The 26182-nt window shown below is 40.7% G+C and overlaps 2 protein-coding genes across 4 annotated transcripts in view; one reads left to right on the top strand and one right to left on the bottom strand.

Annotated features, from left to right (window-relative positions):
* Positions 1-26182, top strand: part of LOC147147230 (uncharacterized) — a 53091-nt gene that overhangs the window by 7810 nt on the left and 19099 nt on the right. Inside the window, exons 4-22 of one of the 2 annotated variants that reach the window (XM_086031991.1) lie at positions 2762-2815; positions 6131-6184; positions 8444-8497; positions 8891-8944; positions 14273-14317; positions 16453-16506; positions 18992-19036; positions 19482-19535; positions 20526-20570; positions 21996-22049; positions 23487-23531; positions 23626-23679; positions 23773-23817; positions 24572-24625; positions 24706-24759; positions 25304-25357; positions 25455-25508; positions 25584-25637; positions 25705-25749. In XM_086031991.1, coding sequence (XP_085888117.1) covers positions 2762-2815; positions 6131-6184; positions 8444-8497; positions 8891-8944; positions 14273-14317; positions 16453-16506; positions 18992-19036; positions 19482-19535; positions 20526-20570; positions 21996-22049; positions 23487-23531; positions 23626-23679; positions 23773-23817; positions 24572-24625; positions 24706-24759; positions 25304-25357; positions 25455-25508; positions 25584-25637; positions 25705-25749 — 972 coding nt within the window. Of the gene's footprint in view, positions 1-2761; positions 2816-6130; positions 6185-8443; positions 8498-8890; positions 8945-14272; positions 14318-16452; positions 16507-18991; positions 19037-19481; positions 19536-20525; positions 20571-21995; positions 22050-23486; positions 23532-23625; positions 23680-23772; positions 23818-24571; positions 24626-24705; positions 24760-25303; positions 25358-25428; positions 25509-25583; positions 25638-25704; positions 25750-26182 lie in introns of both variants that reach the window. The other variant, XM_086031989.1, reaches the window with a different exon arrangement.
* The window catches only part of LOC147147231 (uncharacterized), a 78393-nt gene that overhangs the window by 50410 nt on the left and 1801 nt on the right, over positions 1-26182 (bottom strand). The window contains exon 1 of one of the 2 annotated variants that reach the window (XM_086032002.1): positions 1091-1265. The exons of the other annotated variant lie outside the window; for it this stretch is intronic. The gene's annotated coding sequence lies outside the window, so the exon portion shown is untranslated. Of the gene's footprint in view, positions 1-1090; positions 1266-26182 lie in introns of those variants that run through there. 2 annotated transcript variants of the gene reach the window in all.

Genomic DNA, 26182 nt, shown 5'->3' with positions numbered 1-26182 from the left:
TCACCTAAACCTAAAATAAAACCTGCACATCATATAGCCACAACATATATGGTAAAGATGCATCAACGATCTAGAACAAAAAAACATGCTTCTATTACAGTCAACATGGAACAAAAACTATTTGACATAAAATTGTCAAGTGTTTGTTTGATTATCAGTGAAATGGCATACTATAGGGCAAGCACGATGACTTGTGGTTAGCGCATCTGTCTTACAGTTCTCAGGGTTGGGGTTTCAATCTCGGCTCTGGCCTTCCTGCATGGAGTTTATATGTTCTTCCCATGCTTAAGTTTTCGCTGGGTAATTTGACTTCCTCCCCCATTCAAAAAACATGCAAGTTATGTTTACTGAAAACTCAAAATTGCCCATTGTGGGAATGTGCGTGCCTTGTCGCCCAGTCTCCCAGTCCAGAGTGTACCCTAGGATAGGCCCCAGCTCACACATGATCCTAAGCACAACCGAACTCCACAAAAAAACAAAACAAAACAGAAGCAAGGTTTGAACTGCAAAAAATTGTGAGAGAAACGTGCAAACCACCAGTCAACCTTTTTCCATATAGAAATGTGCATACAATGATTGTAAGCTATCTGTATAATCATTCATTATAGCCTACTGTATGTCTAATGCCTGGAAAAAAAATACAACACAAACTGACAAGAAAAGGTTTTGATTATAAAAAACTGCCATAAAAACACAAAAATCAATAAGGAGACTGGAGGCTGGGTAAAATTGACGTAAGGACAATCAAGTAGCAGTAGATTATAAAAAACAGTTGTTACTTTGCATAGCTTACGGGGAGTATGAAATGGGCATGGTTATAGCATTGAGTTATTTACTGTAACTGATATTTATCTGACTTATTATCATTCTGACAACAAAAAGTAACTGGTGTGGGTTTAAATCTCGACCGTCATTCCAGCCCTTTATTCATTTTTAGCTAGCTTTAGCATAGACGTAAAACACTGATTTAACTTCAAGTGCTCACCTTCTTTTGAACTACATCGACATTAATTAGTCATAGGTTTGATATTAAACAATGCTACTTAGCATATGACGTTGAGATGAAAGATTAAACTTCTTTGATACTAACCTTGCTCTACGCATAGCTTTGCTGCGTTAGCATTTAGCTACATCAGCATGTTTCCCCCTGGCATTAATAAGCTCATTGCAGTCTTGTTCGTTGTCTCTCCGCTAAACACAAAATGCTTACACACATTTTCCATTGTTGAAGAGACCTTCCGTGCATTAGCACATGTTTGACCCAATAAAAAAAAAAAGTTTGAAATAAATCTTTCCTGCTGTGGTGGTGAAGGAAACCGCAGCTCTACGAGCCACTCAGACTATTTCAATGAGAGCAAAAATTACTGCCAATCACTTGGGTGGTGAAGGTCATCTTCGCATGACTGTGTAACTCGCTGACATCTGCATTTACGTAATTTACACAGACTTCCATGGCAACTGTACAATTTGTCTCATGAAGCCCTTGACATGGTATCTATTTCACAGATTGTAAATTTAACAAAAACAAAATAATTTAAATGTGTTATGTCAAGACTGAGTTTCAACTTTTCCACAAATCCTACAACTTTTTTCAGCGGTCTAGCTGAAGTAGCACAGCTATGTCGTGATTCATTTTTGTTTTGTAATATTCTATAGTCTATAATTACAGTCAGGCCAAGATAAGATCATCCTTGATTGATCCCAACAGGGGAAATTCAAACCCACCAAGTCACATTGTGTGTGACTAAAACTAAGAAACTCATTGATGATAGCTGACTTTGATTTTCTAACTATAATTACAACAGCAGCACCAAGTGGTTAGCATGTCTGCTTCACAGTTCTGAGGTTCTGCAGTCAAATATCGGCTCTGGCCTTTCCAGTTAACATGCTCTTCCCCGTGTCTACACGTCTTTGCTCTGGGTCTACCTAGTCCAGGATGTAGCCACCTCTTGCCCAAGTCAGTTGGGATAGGAATTCAATTTTCATTTACCAAAGTCTTCAATCACAACTCACATATAGTGGGAATTTAGCTAGCAGTTGCTATGGATAGTGTTTCCCTTAAAAAGTGACATCACCATCTTTGGTTAGGAATGCGTATTTAAGCATTTTCACAAGTTTTTTTTTGTTTTTTTTTGCCAATTGTAGTGAAACTTGAAAAATGATTTGATTTGATGGAAAAATTAAGCCGTAAACTGTTCACTCATTTCATAGCGGGTGGTTATCGTTAAGCTGATACTATTCCCGTTTCTGGTTTTTGTGCTAAGTGTTTTGCATTTTGTACGACTTTGTACAATATTCTCCTGAGAACAAGCATGTTCTTGTTGTTGCTGGGGCCATGGGGAAACTAACCAACACTGCTAACTTCTCAAGCGAGCTCATGTTCCTCAGATCCCTCATTAGTTTTGACCTTTCCAAGCCTTGCTAATCCATGTATGAAATTGTTTCAAAGCTGGCCAATGGCCTTCATTAAAGCGTGTTGCCTTGCCTGTTCTATATGTCACAAGTGAGTTTACTAGCTTGAGGAATACAGGCTGTGGTAAGGGTCACTTGCACCCTTAATAAGACATTTTCTGCCCTGCCAGTATTTCACTCTCCCACAGTTTTACCATCTGGATCTTAATAGCATTTAAATAACTGTTAATGTCATATGTGACATTCATTAAAAATCCGACATGAATACACCTGTTGTTACATCATTTTACATGTACATTGATAGACCCATAAAGATGAAATGTAACTAATCTGACATCATTCTTTCCAGGGATTTCAAGGACTTCCAGGATTGCCAGGAAAGCCAGGGAAGCGGGGTCCACGGGTGAGTCAAGAGAACATTTCAATCACACATCACAGGTATTAAGGAATGAAATCTTCCACTAGAAATTATTTTTATTACATAGTGTCATTTGTTAATGGACAAAATCATTAACCTACTGAAGACCGCATTCGGAATCATTCTCAAAATCAAAGCAGAAATGTGACAGGCTGATCTAAGGGCTCCATTTTCTTGTATGCACTTCCTGTGATGTTTGGACAAGCAAAGTGACTTTTTGTGCATGGTTGGCATGTGGGCTAAGGAAGAACTTATTCAAGTCTGGTGTGTGGATGCAGTCCCTGTGATGTCTGGTCATGCTGAGGGATTTCCTATGTCAAGGTCAAGACGGTCAAGGAAGAACATTGTGTTTCGGCGTGGAATTTTAGAGCAGTGTTGATACAATAAATGTATTGTTGTGGTTTGAGTCACTATGTTGTCGGCGGAACCACACATGGCATCCAGAATCCAAAATGGCAGCAGCTGGCTGTTTACAGCCTGCTAACTAACAAACTGATGGGCAAACAACAAAATCGGACATCCTTTTACTCGAAAACAAATTTTGCGGTGGTCTTTTGCCGAGCTGCTGCATGACTTTTGAGTCCTATTTGTGGTACTGGGTGGGGATGAAGGGGGTGGTGGGTGGGGGGGGGAGTTTATGAACTCCACCTGCCCATGAGACTGCGTCCTGTGGTGGGACCTCAGTAGAGCTGGGCTGTTGCAGCCCAATTCCTTTCAACAGCAAAGAAAGAAGTCTTTGTCCCCATCATATTAAAGCATTTAAAGACCCCGTCTGGAGATCAGCGGGTTTTTGCACTTGCACACCAACCACTCTGAAGTTCATTCATCAGTCAGCACCGGAAATCCAAATGTAGGCCACTGACGCTGCGAGTATTACTGACCGTTTTCACGAACGAGCAGAAACGTATTGAATCTTGTATTGAAGAAATGCACCCCTCTTGCACAAAGTCAACTAGGTTTGGCTCCACGTCACCACCCACTAAATCTTGTCAATATATGTTCTTTTAGTCATTTTAATGAGCTCCTTTTGTTCTCTTTGCTCTGTGAATGACTTCAATCGTTCTTTTTGTGAATGCTTTTAGATGTGCTTTTGGTTGTGTGAAGCACACTGAGTTGCCTGGTGTACGAAATGTAAATATAGTTTTCTTGCCTTGCCCTAACGAAGAAAAGAGCTACAAATAAAATCAACGAAGATTGAAGGAATGTCAATATTCATGTTTTATCCTGTGACACTTGGTAAATTACATTTGCAAACTGTATAAACTATCAATAGCCAAAAATAAAACAACTTGAAAATGCCACTTTTCATTTCCAAACATATCCAAATACAATTATTTACGCTTGTAGTAGAACTAGCTAGTCTGGAACATTTTTTATTGCCCTTATTTGTTGGTTCAATACAAACTAATGGAAAAACATTTACGATGGGGCTTGAATTATTTTCTCTACGGAAAGGCAATGATTGATGATGGAAAATGTTTTGCATGTTGTAAATTATACAGTGTTTAAGTGCCAGAAGTAAATAGTTCAATATGAAGCAGTTACCACCAAATTAGCAGCGCAGGTCTGTGGAAATAACTGCTTTTACATTTTACATAAATTAGAATCAGAGTAAAAGCACACTCAAGGTTAGTGGGTCTGTTGTGCACTAATGGTCCATAAAAACAGTAGTGCCTCCTGTAAAAGTCATCGGCATACGTAGTAAATGCTCTCACAGTTTCGACTTGCAGGTGCCCGCCGTCTAAAGGTGTCAGGTGTTTGTGTGTGTGTTTAACTCTAGGCATGTGTGTTTAACGTCCCCATTGCAAGCTTGGCATTTTGGTCATCAGAGGAGGCTGCTGCACAATTTGCTTATCTGCCAATAATGACTTCCATACGTTTTAATTTGGAGCATAAAAAAGGGGGAATTCACTGAAAGAAGAAGGAAATCTGTGGATGAGCTTCTGTTAAGTGTCTCCATATGTCTAGCGCCTGCAAGGGGGAAGAAAGGTCCGGGGCTTTTTTTTTTTTTTTTTTTGTTAGGGAGGGGGGAGGCAGGAGGTTCTTTTGACTTCTTTGACTTCTCCCCCACAAGCTGACAAGTGAAGTCAGATAAAAAACAGAGATGTGGAAAGGATCACCCAGGTGGAATCTGATCCCTTTCTTTCACCTCCGGTGCGGGCCTGAATAAGTAAAAGAACGGGCAGAAGATACAGTGGCTTCCTGTTCGGGCTTTTGAATATGTTTTAATGCTATAGATTTTGCGTTCTCAGCACTTTCTTGAACACTAGGATCCCTTATGCTGCTTTATTTTTCCAAGTGGCCCCTCTTTGTAGTTTGCATGAATTTATGATCCCATCAACGGTAAAATGTATTTTTACTTCTGCCCACCTGGTCTGACTTGCTTTTGTTAAAACATTTGGCGTGGATTTGCTCAAAGAATTACAACCGGGCAGGTTTTATATCACATGCCTACAGTTTGTGGCGCAAAGCCACCGGAGGCGGGGGCGATATGATGTGATGGATGAGTGGCCTTCACATCATGGGACCCCGTTTACCAGTGGAAAAGTGCAGGAGAAAGGAAAATAACCTATGTTACGTGCGGAGGCAGGAGAGACATGCAGGAGACTCATGAGGGCTCGCAGAGCACCCATACACAAACAGTGGGACCCAGGGGCCGTGCCCCGGACCTCAGACAGCCGCTGGAAAGGGAAGAATATATATGGCCATGAGTTTGCAGTCCTGTAGTGGAACTTTAAGGGCCATTTTGGGATACTGGGTGACCTCTGATTTATTCTAAACATTTTCCCTATAGGTAATAATGGAGACACTAATAGTCTCGATCATAAAGCTTTTATCAAGTGTACAGGCAATGTATTATGTAACGTTAGCCATTGTAATACAATTGTAAAAAATGTCAACCACCGTTGTTGAAACATTCTCTCTTGTCGTGTAAAATATATGCATATATTGTAGGAGTATCCATCTCCACAAAATACGAGTTTAGATATATGGAGTGCGAAACGGTTCAACGACGGGTTATTGTTATACAGATTAATTGATTGTTTGTGTTTTTAACAAATACATGGGAAGAGGACCTTAAAAAAACAATCGCATATTAAATCGCAATCGCAGGATTGAGAGAAAAAAATCGCAATTACATTATTTTTTTTAAATCGTTCTGCCCTTATACACGGAATACAGGCTGCCCACAATAAAAGGTCACTATAAAATTTTTACCGTACTGATGGGGTTTGGGGGGCAGGGGGACTCAGAAAACCATTCTGAAAGTTTCTTTCCTAATCATGTATCTGGTTTCAGGGTCCTATTGGCCCACATGGAAACCCTGGTCGACACGGACCACCTGGATTGAAGGTATGGCACTGAGAAGTCAACATTTGAATGTCTTACATGTTCTTTATAACAAAAGCCAAACAAAAGTACATTTTTAGTATTGTGGTTCATATGGCTCAATTTTCTCCCCATTGCCCTGAGTGGGAATGGACCATTCCAGTAAGATGGAATAGACTCCACTTTCCCCATAACTGAACAGTAAAATCAGTATCAATATCAACACATGGAGCAAGGAATCATTTAGCAATGAACTGGAAAATCATTTGTTGATTAATTGTTCATATTTCAATCAAACGTTGGATAGCACACAATTCAATTTGTTTTCATGTCGAAGATTTCTTGTTTAAACTCAAGAAAAAAGCTGGAAACTGACATGGGAAGTGAAATATACATGGACAGCAACTAAGATACTTCGGTAACTGTCTTAAGGATCATCATGTGAACAATCATCATGTGAAGGCAGCCTGGTGATAATCAGTCCAACATTAGAACACACTCCCGCCCAAATTGCAGAAGAATCAACCGTCCACCCTGGAGAACCTCACTCTAATCACTACCATTCAGTCTTATGCAGAACGAAATCATGATTTTTGGGTTCAAAATGGTCCCAAACCACATTTCACTGGCTGATGACTTCCCTTTTCAATTGCTATATCTGCCCGCTTAGGCAGCTAAACAATTACAGTACATCATCACCAAAATGATAGAAAAAAACCCCCCAGAAACTCAATGAAGCGTATCCATCCCTACTGAATATTTATAAACGCCACATGATAAAATCGGGTTTAAATTGTGAAGCAAAGCCTTTCAGCATTCATGTCATGATCTTTGCATATGTGAGCAAAAAATTACACCTCACAATAGAATAATGCTACTGTTTGGGTAATTGTAAGATCACGTGTATTCTTTACGGTACTTGGTGAGGTCACTTACTCTTTCTGGGTCAAATCCTGCGCACTGAGGAATTATTCTTGCCTCTTAATTCATTCAATGCCAGACATTTTCAGATCATCTTTTACCCTAACTTTTTGACAATTTTTTAAAAAATATATAAATGAGTTCCTAGGATTGAATGGCTGGACTGAAAAACAAGTAAATTCGTCAATGGCAGTGAATGAGCTAAAATGCCTTGTTTACTTTCGGGTGAAACGAGCTGTCTCAAGCGCGCCCAGGCTAATTTACAATTGCTTGACATCAGCATGTGTTGCAGCTTTGATTTGTTGAGAGAGCAGATTTCTAAGAATAATATGTCAGGCTGATGTCCCGGGGGAATCGTGTATGTTATATTTTCCTGGAGTGAGAGGTGTTTCTATGTCAGGTAAAGCGATTAAAATGCGCTGGTTTTCCACCGCATATGCCACCGTGGTCATCAACGCGTGCCATCACTCCATAACTCAGAGAGCAGTCAAACCCCTCCGCAGCCAAAAAGTAGATTGTGAGCTAGCTGCGGTTTGTTTTGCATATGTTATCTGATCTGGACGTAATGATGATAAATTGCGACAAGACGATGTTCAGTCACTCACTACTGTGAACTGTCTTACCATTACATTTGACACGGAGAAGAAAATTAAGAAAAATAATGCCTGGAGGGTAAAATTGCAGTGAGCGTCACCACATTTTGCGCTGAAATCTTTACATGATCCAGTGGAAATAAAAAAAAAAAAAACACTCTATGATGTATGTACAGTACGTTGTTTCTCTTGGCTTGAGATCAGCTCTCGCACTGTTAAGCAATCAGGCGGGAGAAAATTCCCACAGACGTTTCATGGCCAAGTCTTGGCTGATACGGACGTGTAAAGGAAGCGATACGGTGTTGGTGTCAACTTGTTCCACCTTTGATTGGACTGCTTGGGTTGAAGACGCCACATGTACCCCTATAAAAAAGACTTTGCAAAATGCACATTTCTTTCCCCCAGACAAGCCAGTGATGTCAGTTTTTCCCCCATAGATCTCTTGCAATTGAAATGTGCAAGCTGTTTTCTCGCTGGTGCGATTAGACACCACACGCTGACCCAGAATGCACCGAGTAGTCCAACTGCCCGAAAAGGGAGAAGAATGTTCCGCAGTCACTCCTTGCCGGCTTGGTGTAAACCAAGTTCCTGGAGGGCATAAATGGCCCGCATGCTCGTGTAAATACACCAACAAGAAGGATGATCTCATTACTTGCTGATAGTGTGAATGCAAACAAAGTGTCTCTGGGCCTTGGGAATGAGTGAGTGCTTTGGCGATGTAGAGAAAGTGCAGTGCAATGTATAAAATGACTCCATTTTTCTCTTCCAGGGAGAAAAGGGTGATCCTGGTCTGTCTCTTGGTCAAGCCCTGGAAGGACAAAAAGTATGTAGCGCCTTCGAAAGTGATTGTCCAAGATATCCTACAGAGAGCAGGGATGGGCAACTGAAATCTTGGAGGGGGGCCACAATTGAGTGATACTGGGGGCCACATGGGACTACACACTTCCTCACCAGATGAATGGCAAAAACGTAATCTTAAATATGGACAAAATACGGACATACGAGCAAAATACCCCCTCTTAATATATTTTGTTTTTGATAATACATTTTTCTAATATCCTACCCTAACAAAGGGTTTGAAGCAAACAACAAAGGTTGGTGGGTTAGAGCCTTTCTCAGTTTACTTTGGGCAGGAGGCGAGGCATACATTCTTTATCCTCTGCAAAAAGCAACTTATATAATTGATACTAGTGTGTGACACACTTTGTTCTTGCAGGGAGAGCCTGGTGTCAATGGTCATGCTGGGCCGCCTGGGCAACATGGGCGAAAGGTAGGACGCATCTGTTTCATCTCACAATGTGTTTGTTTGTGCATGCAGTTAAGTCTAGCAGGGAAGGCATCTGTAACATGTTACAGGCCCATATGTGCAATATTGTGTCTGTTGAGCAGACATCTGAATATCAAGTCTTCTCCGTTCTCCGCCTCTTCCCCCTCCCTGCCCTGATCTGGAATGACTATTTCAGGGCCAAAAATGGATGTTAGTCTGTCTGTTTCTTGGAACGAAACGCAGGCATCCAGCAGCACACCTGTGCTCTGGATTCGCTGTACATCTGCAAGTCAGATTCCAAGCTCACGGAGTGAAGCTCGTGTTATAGACGCTCCATTTGACTCGGTGACATTAGCATATGCTCTCTCAAAAGAAGTTCCCGGTCCATTTTTAGTGCCATCCTGCACGCTTTTTGCTCATGCGTGTGATTCTTTACTATGTGTCAACCTGTCACAGTGAAGTTGAGGAGCAGTGAACTCTTCTGCTCAAGACCTTGTGCTTTGCATTTTAGCCTTGGCCTCTTCCCCAAACCCTGGTATTCTGCTTTCTGGAGTCACACAACCCAAGTGATTTCCAATGCTAACCTTTCCCACAGGTTTCCCAAATGGATAGAAATGGAATTTGTAAACACCGACACCTGCTTTGAGGAACTTGCACACTTGCAGTCCTCTTTGCTCAAAATGCATCGGACAGTAAGAAGCATAGAGCCATGCTGCAGTAACATACAATAAGCATTTAATTGACTGTCAAGGATTAAAATCAACATTGTTGTGGCAATAATTATATATTACTGCAATAAACATAGAGCAACTTTGCCTTAGGAATGCCTCGCTAGCTTAATGCTAACATACTATGAAGAAGGCCATAGACGAGCTAAAGAATAACAAGGTTAATCACGGTGTTAAGACCCTATCAGCAACTGGTATTTGAACAGAAACAGAAGCACAACACATCTACACACATAATTTCACAAGCCATATATTCTTTGTTATCAAACAAGTAAACGAGCTATGTAACAGAATCCAAACACGAAATCAGCAACGTCCCAAAATAAGCAAGGTACAGAGGAACTCACGACAAAAGGAAACATTGCATGACCATATTAACGTGTCTTAACAACGGCAGCGTGAACAAACCAAGACTGAAAGTTACTAGGGAACTAAATAAAAGCAAACTGACAAGACAACAAGGTACACCTGGACAAGACTTGATTGGCCTGTGGAATCTGACTGGCAGACACAAGGAACAGCGCTGACGAGCACAGGTGGAAACCAAAACCTAGCGAATAGACATGGCATGAAAAAAAATAGACAGGGCAAAACATGAAACTAAACAAAATCAAATTAAAACAAAGTCAACAAAAACACAGATCGTGATACCAACCTTACCGCATGAACGCATGTTGCAAAGTGGGGACATCAAACAGCTTCATCTTTTGAATCGTGATTTGTTGCCTCACTTGGTTCCAATGCAAGGTGACCCAACCGGATGTTTGACTACTAACTAACTAGCTGAATAACTAACTAACTAATTAATCCTTTAGAAGACTGCAAAAGATTGCATTCGGAATACGAATAATTTTCATTCCAAACATTTCCATGAACATCTCGAACACGTCTTTTACCACTTCCTCTCTGTCATCCCTCCTCAAAAAATACCATTGAACAGGAAAAAATCTATTTTAATGAAAATAAATAGGCAGGGCACAATACATTTGGGCTCAACTGTAGCAACGATTATTTGCACACACTGCATATCGTATGCATCATCCATCCGACCAATTTATTTTCCATAGCGCTTCTCCTCATTAGGGTTGTGACTGAGCTGAAGCCTTTCCCTGCTGCTCCCCCGAAATTGGTCAATTTCACTCTAACTACTATATAACCATCTAGATAAAAGGCACTCTACATACGCACTGCCAAATCACATAAGAGGGGCTCATTTAGCTTGCTAAATTACCTCTGGAACCAATGGTGGTCAACACCAAGAAATGAATGTGTCCTTTGCCTTAAACCCCCAAGAATCCAGTTGATCCCCCTTTGGCTCCAGGTGGAATATTATTACCGTCGCCTCGAAATAATGTGAATTTAAAACTCTTCACAGATGTTTTTTTTATGTTGATTCTTCGAAACAGCAAGAAAACCATATTGGGACTGTGAATGCCAAAATTGTTGACATTCATCTGGCGGTATCGGCTTTCCTAGGAGGAACCCACCCTAAATTGACTTACTTGTGGAGAAAGAGTATCTCCTGAGATCTCCAGCAAATGGGGAAGCTGTATTATCATTGCTTTGATGTGCTATTACGTGCACAGTTTCATGACTGATTAAATTAGAGTTGAGTTGCAAGAAAGCGGGACAAGGAAAAATATTCCCTTTTTTTTTAATGTGTGTGTGCTTTCCACGGGGATAAAGATTCCTTATCAATACTCTAAAAGGTCGCAGTAAGGTTAGGGAGTCTGCGGGAAAAGCAATCTCTCGCATGACATGAATCATAGAAGTGTATCTCTAAATGTGTTATGCAATCAAATAATGCAGATTATGAAATCCGCCCCCCCAAAAAAAAATAGAAATATATTTTTTTCCTCATGAATCATACAACATGTAGTCATGGGAAAACACTGCTCTACTTCCTGATCGTTTATGGTAATCTCTCTTGCTGGGCGTTGTCTGACAGTCTGGCTCAAGTCCATACACATCTGGGTTAAACCTTGTCACGCGCATTAATGCTGCAACTGCAAATAGCAAATTAAAATTCACGTTTGCATCCAGTGAATTAAAGAGATGCGATCACCTTGGCTCAACTCGAGGCCATCAGACACCTCATCGCGCACAGCTGCGCTCAACTAATTCCATTTACAAATCATCTGGGTCATATTCCTACCCCGGGAGCCAGAAAAGAAAAAAACAACTTTACTCAGCACTTTTGATTCAAATGTTGCAAAAATTCCATCACCTCATATGGTTCAGTCTCCACTCGGATAAATTAAATGCTATAAGCCCATCCATTTATTTTTTATACACTTACAGTATGTTCATTTGTGAACATCACAATAATAGAGGCCATAGACTAGACCCTGAATTAGTTGCCAGCCAATCGCTGGGCACACAGAGACAAACAAACAACCGCACTCACAACCAGTCAACCACTGTGCCCAATCTCAATAATAATAGTTTTATTTAATTTGACTAAATTAAGGGACTAATGAACAGACCAGCAACTCTCAGCAATAGCTCTTGCTCATGTTTTGCCCTCAGTGGCATTTACAACAGTCAGAGTATGCTTAACATTTACAGAACAGCACACAGCCAGCTGATTCCTTCATACAATCTTTTTAACAATTTTATAATGTTTTCTCCTATATATATTGTTCATGAAAATGAAAAGTTGTTGCTGTCTATTCTGGGATTAGTTTTGCTGATAACATAAAATGTCAACAATGTATTGTGTTTCCTTACGTACGGAACACAAATGTGTTTGTGTACTGGATTGCATTACTGTACGTGTCATCACAATCACATACAATGTGAATTTGTGTAACTTTGAACAGGGAAATCCCTAAAACGCAACACAAATGACACTAGAATTCCATCATTTGGCAGGGGTTACGCTCTGCGACCTATCACAGTTTCTCTGACATATTTATGCCGATGACATTTTTTTGATCTCTTAGGCCGACTGGCTGTCACAGTGCCAGAGAAAGCCCCTCAGTCTCTCCAGAGAATGTGAAGGTTGCCTGGGAGACAGTCAGCGCTGTAAAGTGACACTTGAGTCGAGTATTCGCAGCGCTAGGCTGCTGTGATTTTTCCTTCTCTTGCCAGCTATGAGTATGGTGGGCCACTGGAAAAGAAGCTCTTAAGATGTCTTTCTTTGTGGTGGAATAACACACTCACAAATGTTAGTTGCTGAGTACGCTTTCCCTGTGAAATGGGACGTCGGAGCTTCAACAAGAGGAGAATACATTCGTGTGAAGGAAAAAAAAAAAAGGCATGGAAAGAACTTTTTGGGGTCTGCCGAACAAACCGTGTTACTTGTTGTGGCCTTGTTGTGTGGTCTGAAGACTCTTTTGAAAGGACAAACAAGGCCCTATTTCAAAACCTTCTTATTGTACGTGTAGTCTGCTGACTAATCTTGATCGCGGTTATTTGTCTCCCTCAGAAGACTCATTCTTTCCATGATTTTTGGGCCACGTATTTCTAATTCTGAGCATGTTGCAAAATACATCACGCCTTTGACTGTCAAAGCCTTGATTGTGGATTAGAATAAAGCGTGTGAAGGGTTTAGATACTCCCTAATCGGTTCGTTGCATCACCGGGTGTCAAGATGGCAACTTAAGACAAGCATTATAATCGCTTTAGTGATTAATTAAGTGTTAGGAATTAGGTCAATTGTGCAGAACAGACTGTAGATTAATTGTGTCTTGAAGAAAATGTTAGCAAAATGGAGTGCGGTACTGCAGATTCAGAACATGGCATCAGCTACGGGAAGTTCAAAGATGTGGACGATCACACCTCTCTTCAAACAAAACAAAATAATAATAATAAAACAAATGAATAAATAAACACTCTAAAGTGTGATGTGACGGAGAACCTAGCCCGCAAGACTTGGGCGAGTGGCTGGTGGAACCCAAAAGAACTGTGGCGTGCGGAGTTATGCTATGAGTTTCATCAATGGCCAACCATCAGTAACCGATTTTGATTTTAAAGTTAAATGTCACAGAGGTGACAGCACATCAAAAAAATTCTTATCTTTGGGGCAATCCACTTCTCCCTTTTGACCATGGTTTTGTGATCCAGTTATGTGATAAATAGTTCTCATGATGTCTTGAGTGAATATTTTGAAGTTTGAATGGTTTGGTCAAGAAATGTGGAAGGAGTGTAAAAGTCTCAATTTAGGAATTTGCACAGTTTGAATTTGGAACAGGAAAGACAGGGAGCTCTTTTGTTAAACGTCTCATTCTAGGAAACCTGGGAAACGTTTGAATGTGGAAATGTTGGAATGGTTTGAAGGGGTAAAGAATAGCCAGATAATGATGAAAATAAAATTCACTCGGAACAACATCGGTGTTCTACGATTTACCATGTTTCTGGTATCAAATTGATGGGAATGACTCATCCGTAACAATGTAAGAACCCTATTGGGTTTAGCAGACGGCCGACTGAGCCAAGGTTTAAAGTCATATCAGTGCATATTTTATTGTCAGTGCTCTGCTCATTTTATCAGGAAATAGCAACATTGGGAAATTCCAAACAGCATAGGTCACTTACATACCATTGGACTCAATTTCTCACTAAATTGTAACTGACTGTTTTTTTTTTTTTTGGTCAACAGGGGCAAAGAGGTCATCCTGGTCCTGCTGGTCTGCCTGGGGAACCTGTGAGTATTTCTTTTTTTTCCCCAAGCGGGGTATACACATACTGATTTTCAAAACGTGAGAGACCCCACACATAACGAAAGAAAAATAATGAGCGCGTGCTTACTGCTTTCACGAGGCCTGATTTACTGAATTGTACGAAAGCCGGGCACAAACGTGACTACGCGTGCGAAGAGATGCAGAAGCTGATCTACTAAGCAGGTGCAACCGGGACTGCATCTGTCAATCGCGCTAAATTGCAGAGTAGTTCATTTTGTGCGTTGTGGGAGGAGCATATGCAACTGTATCGGTTTTGCGCCATTAACATTAAATATCGTGTCTAGGTGCAAAGCAGCACACAAAGTGGCACCAGCGTAACACGGACAAGATCATTTTTGTGTAAACATTTTTGAAATGCCAGAAACAACAATTATCATGCAGAGAGGGGGGAAAAAAATAAACACTTTTCACACAATCCCGCACCACAAGATAATTATTCTGGATAATTTATAGAGACATCCGATAATGAGGAAAATGATTCAATTAGGCCTGATGTAGCTTTGGTGAGCTTCACACATTTTTTCCATAAAGAAGGCTATGCAGCACAGGTTCCCTGGATGTCTCTTATTTATAGATACAAAACAGGATGCGAGCGGGGATATTAACCTAGAAACATCAGCTATCAGTTGTTCAGGAATCTTGGCGGGAAAGAGAGACACTGCTGGCAAGCACACAAGTGGGCTAAACGCTTTGGACACCGGAGGCTATTTGCTGCACTCCCACACTCCCACATCTTGTGCACTTTCTCTGCTAATTAACTTCCTGTCTCATCCAGCTTCGGATGCGCATATGACCAACATGCTGATGCCTTTATATTCATTGCATGCCTGCTATAGGTTTTGGAGTTTATATGCTACTTCTCCAATTTAGTGCCAAAATTGTGCATTACTTAAAATCCCATTCAAGAGTACACCAGCCATAACAAATGGGAGCAATTCTGCTTTTAAGTCATTCTTTTCCTCATAATACATTCCCAAAAAAAAATCTTGACCAAAATGAAATCATGGCCCTCCCCAAGCAGCACTAAAATCTTTAATTAGGTGTTAGCGTGTTTGTGTAATACGTTTTAAATAGCTTTTTTCGACTCTAGTGGCTAGCTATCGTAATCTTTTATGGAGGTTTTCCTTAACAATGAACGGGGCTACCTACTGTTAGTCGTGACAAAAATGCATGCAGTGTTTTTGTTTTCTTTTGTTTTAACAATAGATTAGCATTTTGCTCTTTTTATTGGATATAAATTCTGTTCTTGCTCCACATGTGGTCATTTAATAAGAAAGTGTTTAGAATTTAGTAGACGGTGCAAACGGCCTGTGACGTATTCTTGCAGTACATTCAACAAGAATCCCAGTGGGTGGATTTGTTGTGGGGAATAAGCCAACTTTGAACTTTTATTGCGTATGTGTTTATCGCAAACAATCTGTACGAAGCACGGATGAATTTCACATGATGTCGCATCGAAAAGATCAACTATTGTACTGTCTGTCTGTGTGTGTAGCATGTTTGAATGTGTCAGGGTCCATATCTATGGGCATGCTAATTCCAATGTGTATTGAAAAGGATGTCATCACAAACAATTAAATATGAACAAAGCATATATGATAGTTAATATCATTTCTGAAGCAAGAAGATGTGAAGAAAGCATCACATATACAAAAAGGAGCATTATTATTTTTGTCATGGCAGAATATTTGAAACGGGTCTTGTTGTGTACCTCATGAAGTGTCAGGTGAGTGTATGTCTTTAAATTGCGATAAACAGAAGCATTACACCAGCGCTTGTTGTTTTATGTGCGGTGATTACATACAAATGTACAATTATAGTGCAGTAGCTCTTCACTGAGCGTTTCAAGTATGACACGGCCTTAAGCGACACTCGCTTAACTTAACAATACGGTTTTCATGATGCTACTTGCCTATTTATTCACGACCGCTGTAATTGTTTTATTATTATAAGACTTTTTCCGTCCCATTACTCCAACAAGCGTGCGTCCAACTCAAAACGCATGTGCATTAAATAAGAGGATACGTCCTTCCTAACTTCTACCTCCTTCCTTGTGCGTCTTCAGTGCTGATCTCTGTTTCATTTCTTCCCTCCAAAGGGCAAACGGGGAGCAGACGGAAGCCCCGGGGTCAAAGGTTATCCTGGCAGGCAGGTGCAGTAAATCTAGTCTTGCAGGGTTGGTTGAGCAGGGCCACACACCCACACACACACCCAGACACGCACACACCAAAGCCGTCATCATTGCACATTATGCTCTTAAAATAATGAGAAATTTGACATTTTAAAAATGTTTACCCGGCATCTTTAAATGTGTTGAGTTAGCAAAGTTACAATATTACAAACCATACAGTATGCAAGCTTTTGTATTATTTAGTCTCTTCATCAAAATAAAATGATAAAACAGCACTCAAAAAAAAAAAAAATTAGATGTATTTTAAATATAAATTACCGGTAAGTGAATAGCAATTAAAATATGATTACTGTTATTATTCTTACAGTTATTATTATTGTTTAATCATTTTAATGTGTGCAGTATCATATTTACATGATCTCACTTTTGTCATAAAGTAACCTATAATTTGCTATTCCTGTATATAAACTGGAATTTTATTTTCCTGGTATTTTTTACATTTTATTTTTTACATGAGGCTATCACGCACCTACTCAGTTTTTATTTTTAATAATATGCTTCGAGTATACATGTAGACATGCCTTTGTCTTTCTAAAAAAAAATTATGGTTTGTCTATTTAAAGGGGAAGTCAGGTTTGGCCATGTGACGATGGAAAGCTGAGCCATGACAGGTCGCTACCTGAGTCCTGACCAACTGTGATGTCATTTTTCAGTCGAAAAACCTCATTGCGAGGTGGCCGAAGATTTTCGTACATTTTTTCTCTTTGGCCAGAATAATGACCGGGATAGGAATAATTGGAAAAAAAAAAAATCATCAGTCATTTGCTTAGCATGCAAAAAAATGAATGAATACAATGAAAACATTTGTGGTAAAAACTGAATAAAAACAAACGCCCAAGATAGTAAAGTGATGAAGAAACTAATGAGGAATTCAAATCTATAGGTCCAAGAGCGAAAAGTCCAAGACGTTAAATGTGTCTCGCCTGTTAAACTTTACTTAACCTCTTAACCAGACAACTGTTTCTCCCATCTGTATGTTTAACAAATCTTCGGGTTCACGCACAGGTCTCGCCATTTGCCTCCTGAAGAGCACTTATTATGTCTAAAGTCTGACGCCTACGGGTGGTTGCTTACTGTGTGGTGACGGATGAGGTTTTAGCACCCCCTACCACGTGCAGGTTGGGAATGGGCCGCACTGCAGAATGAAGTGGCCACGTCTTCCAAAACTGGCAGACGGCCTTTATCGCCGCAGTGATGCGTTCACTGGCATTGAGCCGCAGAGTTGAACGTAAATGCTGTTGAAGGCCAGCCAAAATACTTGTACAATTTCATCAAGCCGCTTAAATGTATCGCAACGGAATGCATTGGATTTACAGCCTGCCGCATCTGTAAGATATTTTTGTCGCATGCACATTATGTATACCTTTAAGTGCTTGGGATCAAAACATGCCAGAAAAATGTCATAGCTCCTTTGGGTTTGACACATTTATGACAAAACTGTCGGAATCTAAGCCCGTGTTGGCTGCATGACCAGCAGCAACGTGTATCTGTACACTACCAAGACCAAGTTCAAACACAGTCGATTTCCCTAAGGCCCATCACGAATGCTACAGTAGCAATTTTTACCCATTGTCTTTTTAGAAAACCATCTTGTCAACCATGACAAATTTACTACCAAGTACAAGTTCCAATACGGAGTTTCTCTACTATATCATGGTTCATTATTCGGGTCTCTCGTTAGTAAAAATGTTATTTATTTATGTGTGTATTTATTTTTAATAAGGTCTTGCTATATCGCAAATTTTCTGTCATTAATGTATCCACTGTGTTAAATGGGAGATCACTGGACTGTACAATCAATCCCCCCAGTGAGACCCCTCAAGACCAAGTCGTCTTTTTGCAAAACCACAATATGGTCACAAATGATGAAAATTTGATTTATAGAGGCCTAAACACACTAGGTTAAAGTGGAAGTCAACCCAAACATTTATTTTGCAAGAGTACATTCTATGCAGGCTTATTAGTTGAAAAAAAGGCATTCTAATTAATATTGCGTTTGTGGAATATGAGTTAAGCAGCAAAATCCACCCATTTTTAGCCATCCCATCGCAGTTGCTCAGAGTTCCGGTAATGACCAATCACAGCTCACCTGTTTTCTGATGCTGAGCCATGATTGGTCGTTATCTGATCCCTGAGCCCTCGATTTTCAGTCGACAGAAGTGACAAAATGGCCGCCCCCAGAGATGCCTAAAAACGGGTGGATTTTGCAGCTTTAACTCATATTTTCATATTTGAACTCGAATGCCGTGTTTCAACTAGTGGGCCTGCTGGGAACATATTCTTGAAAAAAATATATGTTTGGGTAGATTTCTGCTTTAAGCAACTACTCCATTAAAAGTGCTTTCGTCAACTGAAATATTGGATTGCTTGAGAAAATGCAGAGGATTTCTGGTCGGATGCATTGTAACCACAAACACACACTCTTTATATTTTCTTTCACATTCAGGGTTTACCTGGGCCTATAGGTGATCTGGGACCAAAAGGAGTCAAGGTGAGTTAAATGTCAGGATCAAACGTACAGTATTACATTAAGACTCTTATTATTGTCATATACAAGGTCGTGCCAGTAAAGACTTGAATCTGGAGGGTTCTTCAGTCTTCACTTTTACCACAGCAATTACCTCTGCGATGAATTTGTTGTTCTCCCCGTATCATTAAAGCTACACTATCGATCCTAGATATTGCATCGAGGTCATCGTGTGAGGTCTGTAATGTCTGTTTCTCCACCGAGCAGGTCGGGCAGAAATGTCTTCAGAGATTCTTGATGCGAGGGTATGTGCCCTTGGACTACATCGTGGAAGCCAGCACCATGCAGTCCATGGGCATATACACTGGCCTCAAGACTTGGCTCCTCTTGTACAACATCTAAAATTCACAGCTAATGTCTTCAAAGATTTTGCCCCCCTTCATCTACCTTCCTGTCCTAATCTCTTTAGGGGCACATCGGCATCCCCGGGCTCTTTGGCCTTCCTGGTCTTGATGGCGAGAGAGTGAGTGTCAGTGTTATTGCTCTAAATGAGCCAACCGATTAAATTCACACGTTTCAAATTGATTAAATTGTACAGCCAAGGTCCGGAGGTGAAAATTAGCAGAGTCCCTGGTGGAAAATTGGATTGAGTGTGATCTAAACCTTTTAAACCCCTTCTCAATTGATTCGCATGAATGAATGACGATCGTGAACCAGACTAGTGATGCTACAACACAGTATAAGCGATTCACGGTATATTTGAAAAGATTTCAAACCATCGGTGTAAGATTTGTGGCATTATTGACAGTCATGTTAATAATTTAATACCTCAAACACATCGGCACTGTCAAGTGTGAGTGCGTCAGTTTTCATCGCGATCACTTTTCCAGGAAGCCTAAAAAGTGTTTTACAAACACACCACAGACAATTAGATATATTTTCACTGCTCAAACATGTACGTGTAGGCATAGGAAAGATGTTAAGCATATAAACATACTGTATTTGATTGACAGTTGCGAGTTCAGCATGACATAGTTTCATTTTATTGAGCGGAAATGCTCGTAACATCTGAGCTCCGAGAGAACTGGACTGTTTTTTTTTCCCCACAAAGCCTTAGCACGAAGCCTTAGTTTGTGTGGTATGTCAAATTTACAAAGCATTTTATTTCCACTTTACAGGAACTTTAATATTCTTGTTAACCACTGTAAAATTATGCACGGTTATAACATATAATAATTTTAAAAAATGTTTAAAATTATGCTTAAAGTAAAATTGTACCCAGGTGTTCAAAAACAAACATTTCTAAACGATTAAATGCAAATGTATTGCACATAAAAGTTAAATACAACTAAACTGTACTTAATTAATGTACTGTACTGAATTAAAAAAAACAAAAATAAACAAAGTTGAAGCCGCCATATATGCACAGTTTGAACATTTAATTCTGACATTCTTTCGTATACTACTAGAGGGAGCCCATTTTGCTCACTTCTTTGTTTTTGTTTTGTTTCAGGGAATTCCGGGCGTTCATGGGAAGAAGGGCGAGATGGGTAGGCCGGTAAAGTTTTCTCTCAACACACTTTCCAACATCCTTCTTTACAGACGCTCATTCAAGCAAAGCCATGTATTTAAGCTTGTGAACATCCCACATGAACACAATAAGCGTCTCTTTCATGAAAAGACTACAAATGGGAATGTGTTTTTTATTGTATTGTCTATTGTTTTTGTTTTTAAAGAGGAGTTCAATCATATTTTTCCTGCAGTTTGAAGGCACTTACGGAAACGCAGGACGTCGTGCTTGTTTTTCATTAGCATACTTTGCTAATACAAATTGTCAGTTGTGGTTTTGGCCCTGCGGCACTGCGAGCCACACACCAGGCAAAGTCTATCGTCAACGGCGCCTGGAAGTCAGTCTTCCATCCGCGAAGCTTACATGGAAAATGGTGATACTGCTCATGAGCGCTCGTGTCAATGTGATGGCTCCCAGCGGGCGAGTCGGGTCGTATGTTCCGTCAGGAACACGGCGGCCAAAAGTAGGACTCATCGTAGCCTTGTCATGAGTTATTTCTCACTCAGTGAGCTCATGTACTTTGCGTAATGTACTCCTTTTTCTCCTCCGAGTCAGCAGAAGTGAATGGCCTGCACATAAGACACCAGCGTGTACAAATGTACAGTAGATGTGTCATTCTAAAACAGTCAAAGTTGTTTTATGCTCACATTTCTGCAGTTAATTCAATTAAGTGTCCAAATAAGAGACTGGATGAAGTTTTTTAGGTGGATGCTCTCATGAAAAAAAAAAAAAAAAAAATGAAGTCTCGCCAATTTGTTAAAGACTTGCATGTGTTTCTGATCAAACCAAGACATTTATTGGCATTTCTGGAAAGAGGCAACATTTTCCACATTTCCTGTGGGCTTCATGTTGCACCAATTACTGCTTATTGCTTTATGCACATCAGCCAAATGTTCCAGATCAGATGCACAAAGAAAATCTAAGAAAAGAACGAGTATCTTTCAAATGAATCGAACCCCAGTCAGCAAACAGAACACAAGAGTTTCTTTTTTTCTTTTTTTTAAGTCATCATTCTTATTTTCCGCAGACATGTGGGGGGGGGTTTCCTGTGATGTACGTTTTGACCTTGGCGTGCTGACGAGCATGTGTCACTTTTTTGTTCTGTCTTCATAATGGAATCAGCAGCACCCAAAAAAAAAAATCTGCAGTAAGCATTTCATGGCTTCATGGGCCAAGCAGCTTTACGCAACCATGTGGGCAAGTCCTGGTGCCTTCTGCCGTGCACGCTGTTGGAATTTCCTGCTAGTCTGTCAGAAATGAAGCGTGGGGAGCGCATCTGATGGGATCTGCCCGGATTGAATTTGCAAACTTAGTATCACTTAATGCGCAATTGAATGAAACCATAAAAGTAAGACTGTGAAAAAGCCACTCGGTTCCCCTCTACTTACATAACTATCTCATCTGTCTGCTTAGGGATTTCCTGGCGACTTTGGAGAGAGAGGACCCCCTGGTCCTGATGGCAACCCTGTAAGTACATTATGATAAAGCTTCATGTATAATGCAGCATTTACATTGCTAAAATGCTTTATTCTTTAAAGCGGGAGTCAACGCAAACATTTTTTTTCAAGAATATGTTCTATACCAACCCACTAGTTGAAACAAGGCATTTTGATAAATATTGCGTTTGTGGAATAAGTGTTAATCAAATCGTTTTTAGCCATCTCTGGGGGCGGCCATTTTGTCTTCTGTCGACTGAAAATGACATCACAACTGCTCACAGCGACCAATCACGGCCCAGATTCAGAAAACAGGTCAGACGGTAAACAATGGGAGATGAAAAGAGGGAGCAGGACTGCTCATCATACTGTACATTAGAAAACATCCACACTTCCCATTTTGTTTGTCCTCATGAGGGTGACATTCAATCCCAGGGCACACATAAACGTCATCAACGAACCTAACATGCATATTTTTGGAATGTGGGAGCAAGTGAGAGTAACCATAGAGAACAAGGAACACAGGGCAGTTCTACCTTTGAGGTTCCACGGTCCTTGTTTTGACATCAAGAAATAATCTTTCAAAGTTCGAAAGCACAACACTCTTGTGATAAAATCTGCCACGGACAGGGATCCTGTTCAGGGCAATGAAAAATATAGGGTACCAATCGGAAGAACTGTTACCATTCGACCAATGACCTTCATCGTCTACTTCATCTGGCTACTGTACTTGGCTCTAAGGCGTCTTTGCTGTTCTGCTCAATGGGTGAGACAATGCTGGTTGAAAGTGGTACTTCTTTGGTCATCTGTGGTGCGTTCAGTGGGAAGGACCCCTGTCGCCCCCAGAGAAGAGTAATGGGGCACCTGTGTAAGAATGAGTTGACAATGCAATAGAGCTCTCACGCTAAACAGCCTGGTTGTTAAGTGTTAATGTCAATGGAATGATGTTGCAGCTCAAAAGACCTGAATTGAGGGCACTACTCCCGAGTTGCGTAAGTGGTAACTATTGTGGTGGATCAGACCTGGAACCAAAATCCTTGTGGACGTTCAGTCTCATGCAGTCTACTGTAGATGCAACAACTCTCTCGTTTGTCCCAAGTGGAAGGCAGCATCGTATGTTTCAATTGTCGGGATTGACTGCCATCGTCTGACTTTTGAGATCTGCCCCCGAGGCATTATATTCTGTCTGGTGGAGGAAGTAGGTCACATTTGGCTGCGTTCATCTCCCGTCGTCCTTTGGAGAACCAGAGGAGGTGACATCCATCCCTCCGCTGGCCGTCTAGCTGGGAGAGGATGTGGACATGGCATGCGGCCGGCGAGTTGATAACCTGGACAACAGAAGTCTCTGTGTGTTGCGCGCCAAGTGCTCAGTCAGCGGGCTCAACTGAAACAAAAAACCTGCACAGAAAGGCAGTGATTATCTTGCGTATCCTGCGGTCTAACTCCTTCCATCCTTTTACTCTCTAAGGGTGACCTCGGGGCTCCTGGTCCACATGGGGTTCCTGGTCTTCTGGTAAGTATTTCAAGTGGCCTATCAGCCAATTTAACACTTGAGATTTGGACTGCACGATTTCCTTATCTGTTTTTTGTGTGGGTTCCTCATGAAGGGCGAGATGGGTCCTACTGGCATTATGGGCTTACCAGGACCTCCAGGACTCAAGGTAAACAGTGTAACTAGTCTCCATGGGGATGCGATAAGAAAAGAGCACATTTTGGCCTGTTGTTTCTTATAAATCTGTCTTTTTCCTTCCTAGGGAGTGCCAGGAAACACCGGTGAACCTGGACTGAAAGGTGATAAGGTGATCTGCACATGTATTTCTCAGACTATTAGTCATCAAAAACCACTGAACTAGCCGAGTTTGCCAAACTACAATAGCTACACCACGACCACCGCTACTTATTATTTATTGCCCGTGGTGGACACTGCCACAGTATTGATAATAGCGGATTGTCCTGAAAGGCAACCACAATAATCTTCCATGCATCAACTAATATTTTTAAGAGGTACACAACGGAGTACTGAATAAAACTAGGCTTCAGTTTTCGTACTTGATAATGTTTTCTAAAAGCAAGACTGGTAGATCGATATTGCTTTTGACATTTTTGATGACTTGCATGGAGGTTCGGTATGTATTGCTATTACTTTGCAGCCACAAAATTATCATGCGGTATCTGAAGTGTTCAATCACTGTTATTTGACTGTTTGAAACGAGTTTTACAGTTGTTATGATTTATGGTATGTAATATATATGTGGCTGTCATGAGGTATGTGGGTAGTGGTGAGACACTGTCCTTGATGCGGTAGTTGTGGCAAGTTGGAGTCTCCGGTCACTTTTAGTTGATTGAGAGACTTTGGCAAGCTCTGAAGTTAAATAATGGTTGGATATTTTGGCAGGCTAGGAAAAACGTAAAGTGTCTAATCACGCGCGAAACAGGCTTAAAAAGCTTAATCAAATCCTGCATTTATCTTGAATTGGATTACTAATACAACACTTTACCATGTAGTACTTTTACTTTTTAATCAATACTGTTGTGTGTGTCATTGCTGCTCAGGGGGACGTTGGTTTGCCAGGAGAACCAGGAGAGGCCGGCTTCAAAGGGGACAAGGTAAGTTACTTTACTTAGTGTCGCCATGTTCTTATAGCGTTAATGGTTGGCCTATTTACTCTAAAGTTGTACTTTCACAGGGCATCCAGGGCTCGCCTGGTACACTAGGACCATCTGGAACTCCAGGATCACAGGTGAATCCTAATTTGGTAACACTTCCTCTAAAAAGTCTTTGAAACAGAATACAGCATTGTTTTGTTACTATTTCTGTGGCTTAACTTTTGATTGATAAATATTTGGTTAATTATGGTGCTTTGCCAACTACAAACTAATAAGGAAAGGATATGTTTGGGGGGATTTTGACATACAGTTTTGGATCGTACCACTGGTACATGTCTGACTGTTGACTTAACTTTACATCATCATCTGGGTAGTTTTTGTGTTATTTTTCTGACAGACAGGTGCCCAGAGAGTTAGATATATATGCCAAGGCTACTTTTTTGTGCTCAAACGACACACAGTAGTCATACCTTGGAGGCTGGTCTGGTCTATGTCATTAAAACAGCTTGATATTTTCAAAGAAGCAAGGTACACGTTAGAGAAGGGTAGAGTGTAGACAGATCTACCATACTGTGCACTTTGATTGGAGTACTGTTTATCGTCACATCCAATTGCTTTTGGGTATAAGACATATTTGACTTTTGCTATTACTGTAGTGATCATCTTCATACTTTTTAGGGTCAACCTGGTGAAAAAGGCAACGATGGTTCTGCCGGCCCTCCTGGCCTAGAGGTAAGACATGTTCCCAAAGTAACATGAATGTATCATGGAATAAAATCATGAATGGCAGTATAATAGTGTAGATTTTGCTTCACGGGGGTCATTACAGGGTTTCCCAGGTGACATCGGCCAGCCGGGTCAAAATGGTCCAGAGGGACCAAAGGTTGGTAAAGTGTAAATGTAAAGAAATGCTGTGTAAAATGTGGCGAAAGTTGATTTTCAGTGTTGTCATTCCCAGGGGAGGCAAGGCACACGGGGGTTTACTGGTCCACAAGGGACACCTGGACTCGATGTGAGAAACATGATGAAGAATAGATGAATGTGTCTTCGGCTCAGTTTTGATACTTTATTCTCAATAGGGTGATGAGGGGCCAATTGGGCCAGCTGGGCCAGCAGGAATTGAGGTGAGTGCTGACGAAACCAATAACAATCCATTGACCCACTTTTTTTTAATATCATTTATCCTTTTAACTCATTCACTGCCATTGACAAATTGACTTGTCTTTTCACACTCCAGCCATTCAATCCCAGGAATTTATTGATATTTTTTTCCAATTTTTTTTTTTCAAACGTTAGGGTCAAAGAGGGTCTGAAAATGTCTGGCAGTGATTGAGTTAAGGATCGGGTAAATCCTTCGCTGTCATCTGCCAGTGACTATTACTTGTCAGGCAATCAGTAGTGTGCCTAGCTCCACCCTATACAAGTGAAGCATACTCCTGCATCCATACCTACAAAAGCGCGACTACAAAAGTTTGATGTGTTTTCTTTTGTTTTGCCTTTACAATGGCAGCTCTGAAAAAGTATGCCCAACTGAATTAAATCGAACTGTACTGCTTG

The sequence above is a fragment of the Filicampus tigris genome, chromosome 5 (genome assembly GCF_054856515.1).
Source record: "Filicampus tigris isolate MCC_2025a chromosome 5, RoL_Ftig_1.0, whole genome shotgun sequence".
In the NCBI taxonomy this organism is placed as follows: Eukaryota; Metazoa; Chordata; class Actinopteri; order Syngnathiformes; family Syngnathidae; genus Filicampus; species Filicampus tigris.
Note: the sequence above shows the minus strand (reverse complement) of the source record. Positions and strands in the feature narration are given on the sequence as shown.